At 36.1% G+C, this 9,209-nt stretch overlaps 1 protein-coding gene across 1 annotated transcript; it reads left to right on the forward strand.

The window, feature by feature from the left end:
- Positions 1-1,000: 1,000 nt before the first annotated feature.
- Positions 1,001-7,472, forward strand: rbp2a (retinol binding protein 2a, cellular). The gene is made up of 4 exons (XM_061919473.1): positions 1,001-1,216; positions 5,885-6,063; positions 7,085-7,186; positions 7,352-7,472. The coding sequence occupies exons 1-4, from the start codon at positions 1,144-1,146 to the stop codon at positions 7,403-7,405; spliced, it is 408 nt and encodes a 135-aa protein (XP_061775457.1). The 5' UTR covers positions 1,001-1,143; the 3' UTR covers positions 7,406-7,472.
- The last annotated feature ends 1,737 nt before the right edge of the window (positions 7,473-9,209 follow it).

Raw genomic sequence — 9,209 nt, forward strand, 5'->3', positions numbered from 1 at the left:
GCTCAATTTGCCTTAATATTTTTTTATTTTAATGTATTATTATTTAATATATATTATTGTTTTAGTTGCTTAAGAGATATTCCTGGCTCTGAATTTGCTAATTGCTATTTTTATGTTTGTGTGCATTACTTGTTGCCGTAATTATTAAACGAACAGGTTACTCAACAGTTACTCAGTACTTGAGTAGTTTTTTCACAACAGACTTTTTACTTTTACTCAAGTAAATATTTGGGTGACTACTCCTTGAGTAATAAATCTCTAAAGTAACAGTACTCTTACATGAGTACAATTTCTGGCTACTCTACCCACCTCTGGCAATAATGTTCATTGTCATTTCTGTGTTATTAATATTTATTTCACTAACTGCTTCTTTGCTATCACTTTTACCACCATATTTGTACGTATCCTATTTGCTGATGTTGTTCTGTTGTTGTTGTTGTCTTATCCCCGCAATTTCCTCCTCTATCTTCCCTTTTTTTTCTCTTTCTATCCCCTCCTGCTCCGGCCCGGCTGCACCAAATAATGATTTAAATCCATTTAACAAATTCAAATACAAATAAGGCAACAAGAGAAGTGTCCCACACTTCTCTTTTGTAAAGTAAATTGGTACAGCCGACATGTGCATCTACGTTAAATAAAACTTCTGGCTTGTTTTTAATTCTTATTCAGGCCTACTATGCTACTGCATTTTAATGTTAGTCATTATGGTGGTACTTGATAAGCAAAGTGTTTCCTGAGGCGGTACTTGGTGAAAAAAGTTTCAGAACCACCGTTCTAGACCATATTGTCCATGCCTATTCTCTGAGGGTAAAATCCCATTCTCTTACATCAGGCCCCTTAGAATGTACGTTCTGGTGCCAGTAACAGCTCCCTGAATGGGAGGGAGAAGGAATGTTTCCTCACACTTGCTACTTTACTTGCATGGAGGATGAGGCGGAGAACACTCCCAGTCTGTAGTGAGGGAGTGTGTTCACAAAGCACCTGACCTTTATATCTCATTGTATCTACGATGACTCCAGGCAATTATCAGGCGGACCCTGTCCTTCAGTCCACACATTCAATCAGCGTCTATAAAAAGTCTACGGTCGTAGATTTTGTTTTCCTCAGCGTGACGGCAAGGGACTAACCTCGACACTCGCCAACATGCCTGCAGACTACAACGGACGCTGGGAGATGGTGAGCAATGACAACTTTGAAGACGTCATGAAAGCTCTGGGTAAGATGGGTAAAAACTCTTCTTTTCTGTAAAAAAAATAAAATAAATAAAAAGGCTATGGTAGTTCGTAATAAAAACAGCAATTAGATTAACGGAAATGCGCGGTGAAAGATTTGGAGCGATTGAAACGTTACATCCTGCTTTCAAGTCAAGTGAATCTCCTGGCTGAACTGCTGATGCCTCTTATTACCGCGCCAAACTACTATTGATCGACCGCTTCCTATTTCTAAGGAAGGAGGAGAAAATTCCCACTCAGGGGCCAGTTTGTTTAGGTGCATTATGGATCAGGCCACGCACTTTTCATTACATTATCTGAATTTAGCTCTCCACAGCAACTCATTTCTACTGATTAAGATTTGGGTTGGAAGGTTTCCAAAATGTGGGACTATGTGTGAATTCCGAGTATCCATTTTCTACCACATGTCCCTCTTGGGGTCACAAGGGGTGCTGGAGACTATCCCAGCTGCACTCATACATATGAATAAAGTCGTCTTTTGCAAAATATTATTTGTTTATAAAATTTGTATTTTGTAACATTCATGTACAGTACAGGCCAAAAGTTTGGACACACCTTCTCATTCAATGCGTTTTCTTTATTTTCATGACTATTGTAGATTGCCACTGAAGGCATCAAAACTATGAATGAACACATGTGGAGTTATGTACTTAACAACAAAAGGTGAAATAACTGAAAATATTTCTTTTATATTCTGGTTCCTTCAAAATAGCCCCCCTTTGCTCTGATTACTCGACGAGCTTTTCACTTCCTGTGAAGTGAAAACCATTTCAGGTGACTACCTCTTGAAGCTTATGTGTCACAATCGTAATTTCTTAGTTGGTCATAAATTGCTCATATATATATATATATATATATTATATATATATATATATATATATATATATATATATATTAGAGATGCGCGGATAGGTAATTATATCTTCCGCATCCGCATCACCAAAATCGTCATCCACCCGAACCAACTTTTTATCGGGACCGTACCTGTCCGCCAACCGCCCGCTGAATTACATCAGAGGTTGGCCACCTTTACCACTCACAGAGCTATTTAAAACTGTTTCACAGAGTAATGTAGTCAGTTGGAGCCGCTAACGTTCTCGCAACAATCCAATAGCGTTCATCATGACAAGAATATGGGCGTGCTGTGAAGCCATTGCCTTAGACACCATCAACAACATGTACAAACCGATTGTTGGTCCGGCAACATGTTGTGTGCAGGTTCCACAATTGCATGTACAAGATTGAAAGGCATACTGGGTGATACAGAGTACACTGATGGTTGTGATATAAACAACTTTACCACTTACTAATATGCGCCACGCTATGAAGCCACACAATACAAGATTGCCAAACACATTTTGGGAGAACATCCTCACAGTAACACAACATAAAAAATACCCATAATCCTTTGTATTCATGACACTTCCTGAATATATTTTACACCCCCCGTGCCCCCAACCCCGCCCACCTTACCCACGCACGAGGGGTGTAAAATATATTCCGGAAGTGTCACGAATACAAAGGATTATGGGTATTTGTTGTGTTGCGTTAATGTTGTGTTACTGTGAGGATGTTCTCCCGAAATGTGTTTGTCGTTCTTAATTGGTGTGGCTTCAAAGCGTGACGCATATTACTAAGAGTGTTAAAATTGTTTATATCATAACCATTAGTGTACTCTGTGTCACCCAGTATGCCGTGCAGTCGTGTGCGTGTTGCCACGGATGCCACACACAACATAATGCTGGACTGACAAGCAGATGTTTTTTTATGATGTAGAAAGCGACAAAGCCAATGGTTTAATAACAGGCACTAATATTTAATATTTGTGTGACTGCCGGCAGTCATTCAAGAGAATTATAGCGTCTCCTATTAATTTCTTCGCTTTATGACATGGGTCTTAGATGGCTCTTTGAATGGCAAAGGATACCGATCACAGAACCATGTACAGGTGCTGGTCATATTATTAGAATATCATGAAAAAGTTGATTTATTTCATTAATTCCATTTAGAAAGTCAAACTTGTAGAATGTACACATTCATTCCAAACAGACTGATACATTTCAAGTGTTTTTTGCCAAAAAGGAGATGATTATAGCTAACAACCAATGAAAACCCTAAATTCAACATCTCAGAAAATTAGAATATGGTGAAAAGGTCAGATATTGAAGACACCTGGTGCCACACTCTAATTAGCTAACTAACTCAAAACACCTGGAAAAGCCTTTAAATGGTCTCTCGTTTTGATTCTGTATGACACAAAATCATGGGGAAGACTGCTGACTTGACAACTGTCCAAAAGATGACCATTGATACTTTAAAGAAGGAGAGCAAGACACCAAAGATCATTGTCAAAGAGGTTGGATGTTCCCAGAGCTCTGTGTCCAAGCACATTAATAGAGAGGTGAAGGGAAGACAAAGATGTGGTAGAAAAAAGTGTACAAGCAAGAGGGATAACCGCGCGCTGGAGAGGATTGTCAAACAAAACCGATTCAAAAATTTGGGGGAGATCCACAAAGAGTGGACTGCAGCTGGAGTCAGTGCTTCAAGAACCACCACGCACCGACGTATGCAAGATATGGGCTCCAGCTGTCAATTTTTTTGTGTAAAGCCACTCTTGAATAAGAGACAACGTCAAAAGCGTCTCGCCTGGGCTCAAGACAAAAAGGACTGGACTGCTGCTGAGTGGTCCAAAGTTATCTTTTCAGATGAAAGTAAATTTTGTATCTCCTTTGGAAATCAAGGTCCCAGAGTCTGGAGGAAGACAGGAGAGGCAAATAATCCACGTTGCCTGAAGTCCAGTGTCAAATCTCCACAATCGTTAATGGTCTGGGGTGCCATGCCATCTGCTGGTGTTGGTCCACTGTGTTTCCTGAGGTCTAGGGTCAATGCAGCAGTCTACCAGGAAGTTTTACAACACTTTATGCTGCCTGCCGCAGACCAATTTCATGGAGGTGAAGATTTCATTTTCCAACATGACTTGGCACCTGCACACAGTGCCAAATCTACCAGTACCTGGTTTAAGGACCATGGTATCCCTGTTCTGGATTGGCCTGCAAACTCACCTGACCTTAACCCCATAGAAAACCTATGGGGTATTGTGAAGCGGAAGATGCGAGATGCCAGACCCAACAATTCTGAAGAGCTGAAGGCCACTATTAAAGCAACCTGGGCTCTCATAACACCTGAGGAGTGCAACAGACTGGTCGACTCCAAGCCACACCGTATTACTGCAGCAATTCAGGCAAAAGGAGCTGCAACTAAGTATTGATTGCCGTACATGCTGAAACTTTCCATGTTCATACTTTTCAGTTGGCCCACATTTCTAAAAAATATTTTTTGGTACTAGTCGTAATTTTCTGAGATACTGAATTTGGGATTTTTAGTAATCATCAAAATTTAAAGGAATAAACATTTCAAATTATCACTATGTGTGTAATGAATTGATATAATATGTAAGTTTCCCGTTCTGAATATAATTACTGAAATAAATCAACTTTTTCATGATATTCTAATAATATGAACAGCACCTGTATATCAAATGTCTCCGGATGGTTCAACCGCCACCCGCCCAAATCTAATTAAAATCAATTTTTTCGTCATGTCAACCGCCGGACCCGTGGACTCCGCGGATGAGACCGCAAACTGCGCATCTCTAACATATATATATATATATATATATACATATATATATACATAATACATATATATATACATGCATATATATACACGTATATATATATACATATAAATATATACATATATACATACACACAATGTATATATATATATATATATATATATATATATATACATACATATATATATATATACACACATATGTATGTATATATGTATATATACATACATATATATACATACATTCATATATATATATATGTATGTATGTATGTATGTATATATATATATATATATATATATATATATATATATATGTGTATATATATATATACTGTATATATATATATAAATACATATAAATATATACACACACACATACAGTACAGTACAGGCCAAAAGTTTGGACGCAGCTTCTCATTTCAATGTGATTTTTTCATTTTATTTTAATGACTATTTACATTGTAGCATCAAAACTAAAACGCCTGTGAAGTGAAAACCATTTCAGGTGACAACCTCTCGAAGCTCATCGAGAGAATGCTAAGAGTGTGCAAAGCAGTGATCAGAGCAAAGGCTGGATATTTTGAAGAAACTAAAATATAAAAAGTACCAATGATTGTCACACACGGTTTCTGTTATCTCAACTTTTTTTTTTTTAAGTACATAACTCCACATGTGTTCATTCATAGTTGTGATGCCTTCAGTAACAATCTGCAAAATAGTAAATAGTCATGAAAATAAAGAAAACGCATTGAATGAGAAGGTGTGTCCAAACGTTTGGCCTGTACTTCACGTATATATTGCAATTCTTTTCAAGTGCATATGTAAGCACATGAGATGTAAAGAAAAATAACGTAATATATTAAAAAAAGCAACATTTCAATGAAACTGTGGAAGAGCCAGTAAAAGGCAATCAGACCATGTGTGTAGATTTTACACCTTAGCAGTGCAGCATTAAACCCGCACCCTCCCAAAAAGTATTGAAACGTTCAATGTTCGTCCATCCTTGTGTGCAGACATCGACTTTGCCACCAGAAAAATCGCCTCCCATCTGCACCAGACAAAAATCATTGTCCAAAACGGTGACAAGTTTGAGACGAAGACCCTGAGCACCTTCAGAAACTATGAAGTCAACTTCACTGTGGGGGTGGAGTTTGAGGAGCACCTGAAGGCCTTGGACAACCGAAAAGTCATGGTGGGATACTTCTTATATACAGTACTGTAGTTTCCGGCCTTTTTTTTTACGCTTTGAACCTCCCGCCTTATAAAACAGTGCGGCTAATTTATAGATTTTTATTCGCTAACAGTCATAATGTTTTGTATTCAAAGAATGATTTTCATAAAATACAGACAGACATTGAAAAAGTGTGTTATTGTCTGTAATGTTGTGCCATTTTAGGACAATTTCACTTGTCGCAGGTGCAGCGGTTTAAACGTCTTCAGTATTTCCTTTTGTTTAGCGCCTTGAACTGGAAGTACAAGTGCCATTCCGTCTACTAGTCGACTAAAACGTTTCTATTTGAATGGTTCCTTCATTCATCACTCCAAGAGACGTTTTTAAGTTTTACAATACAATGAATAATTCATACTCACTAAACCGTCACGTTTGATAGGAATGTTTTCATGCATGAAAACACTCCTATAGTTCACTATTGTAATGTGATCAAGTCAGCGTTGTTAGTATAGAATAGAATCGAATAAAATAGAATAGAATACAATAGAATAGAATACAATAGAATAGAATGTACTTTATTGATCCCTGGGGGAAATTAAACATTAGTATTAGCTAATATGCTAACAAGTTTCTGTGTTAGTATTAACTAACAATGGCATTCTTTTTGTAGTGTTTCAGTTTGACAAATGTGTCAGTATATTCCCCAAAACGACACTGTGATGATTGGAGAGCTCACCTACGCAGCTAGTCGCTCCATGACAATGACTTCTGTTTTAGTTTGATCAGCCGTTTTACTGCAGTGTGACAGGTACCGTTTTAAAACTATTAAGTTATGTAAATAAACATTTACAAAATCTTTCTGTTTAAATAACTCATTTCACAAGGTATATATTTGCAGCTTGAGTCTGGTGCGGCTAATATATGTTTTTTCTTCTAAAACTTATCTACCGGTGTGCTGTATAGTGTGCAAAATACGGTACTTATAGCAATTGAATTTAAAGTTACTGAGTAGTTTGTTATTTTTTTCACTTCATCATGACAGACACTGGTCAACTGGGACGGGGACAAACTGGTGTGTGTTCAAAAGGGGGAAAAGGAAAACCGCGGCTGGAAACATTGGATTGAAGGAGATCTGCTACATCTGGTATGAACGGAACAATAATGATCAAATCAGGAAAATAATGTAAATGTGACATTTTTGAGTTGACTCAAAGGCAATATTACGAGACAGCAGATAAAAAAATCAGGCTAATTATGTAAGATAAAAGTGGTATGTTGTCAGTCTAAAGGTCTCTTTTTTTTTTTCCAGGAACTCCATGTCCTGGACAAAGTCTGCCACCAAGTATTTAAGAAGGCTCAGTAAGATTTGTGAGCACAGAATGCCAAGATAAAGCTTATTTCTAAAGTAAACCAATAAACTGATAACATACTTCTAAGTGTCACTTTATTGCGTGTTTGTTTGGAAGTCCTGCAAAAGCAAACCGTTTTCAATAAACACAAGTTAAATATTAGGACGACAAAGTGGGATAAGACGGAGATCACCTATGACCCTGAACAGAATAAGCCACAAATGATTACCCATAAATATATACAGAAGTGAAATTTCCAGATGTTCATTTTATTTGAGTGCAAACTATTCTTTGTCGGATGCATGAAGAAATATGATATATTAATGACGCTGCTTGTGTTGACGGTGGCAGGTTGTATGTCCTGTAATTTCCAGACTAACCCTGCGTTTTATACAATTTTCCGGCTAATTTATGTATGTTTCGGGGTTCACAAGTTCCACATGTCGCCAATAAATTTAGCCTCGTCACATTAGACCAGGGGTCACCAACCTTTTGAAACCAAGAGCTACTTCTTGGGTACTGATTAATGCGAAGGGCTACCAGTTTGATACACACTTACATAAATTGCAATTTACCTTTAATAAATAAATCTATAAATATAAAAAAATGGGTATTTCTGTCTGTCATTCCGTTGTACATTTTTTTTCCTTTTACAGAAGATTTTTGTAGAGAATAAATGATGAAAAAAACACTTAATCGAACGGTTTAAAAGAGGAGAAAACACGAAAAAAATTTAAATACAATTTTTTAAACATAGTTTATCTTCAATTTCGACTATTTAAAATTCAAAATTCAACCGAAAAAAATTAAAAGAAAAACTAGCTAATTTGAATCTTTTTGAAAAAAATTTAAAAAATCATTTATGGAACATCATTAGCAATTTTTTCCTGATTAAGATTAATTTTAGAATTTTGATGACATGTTTTAAATAGGTTATCATCCAATCTGCACTTTGTTATAATGTATAACAAATTGGACCAAGCTACATTTCTAACAAAGACAAATCATTATTTCTTCTAGATTTTCCAAAACTAACATTTTAAAATAAATTCAAAAGACTTAGATTTGATTCTACAGATTTTCTAGATTTGCCAGTATTAATTTTTGGAATTTTAATCATAAGTTTGAAGAAATATTTCACAAATATTCTTTGTCGAAAAAACAGAAGCTTAAAATGAAGAATTAAATTAAAATGTATTCATTATTCTTTACAATAAAAAAATAAAAAAAATACTTGAAAATTGATTTAAATTGTCAGGAAAGAAAAGAAATGAATTTAAAAGGTAAAAAGGTATATGTGTTTAAAAATCCTAAAACCATTTTTAAGGTTGAATTTGTTCTCTAAAATTTTCTTTCTGAAAGTTATAAGAAGCAAAGTAAAAAAATAAATGAATTTATTTAAACAAGTGAAGACCAAGTATTTAAATATTTTCTTAGATTTTCAAATTCTATTTGAGTGTTATCTCTCTTAGAATTAAAAATGTCGAGCAAAGAGAGACCAGCTTGCTAGCAAATAAATCAAATTTGAAAAATAGTGGCAGCTCACTGGTAAGTGCTGCTATTTGAGCTATTTTTAGAACAGGCCAGCGGGCTACTCATCTGGTCCTTACGGGCTACCTGGTGCCCGCGGGCACCGCGTTGGTGACCCCTGCATTAGACCAATGGAATCGTTCACATTAAAGTGGTCATATTATGTTTTTTTTCCTACATTTAGTACACTTCCTTGTGGTCTACATAACATGTAATGATTGTTCTTTGGTAAAAATTAGGTATAGATTTTGTTTTACAGACCATTTTTAATCTGCTTTCTGACGGTCT

Source organism: Nerophis ophidion, linkage group LG13, assembly GCF_033978795.1.
Source record: "Nerophis ophidion isolate RoL-2023_Sa linkage group LG13, RoL_Noph_v1.0, whole genome shotgun sequence".
In the NCBI taxonomy this organism is placed as follows: domain Eukaryota; kingdom Metazoa; phylum Chordata; class Actinopteri; order Syngnathiformes; family Syngnathidae; genus Nerophis; species Nerophis ophidion.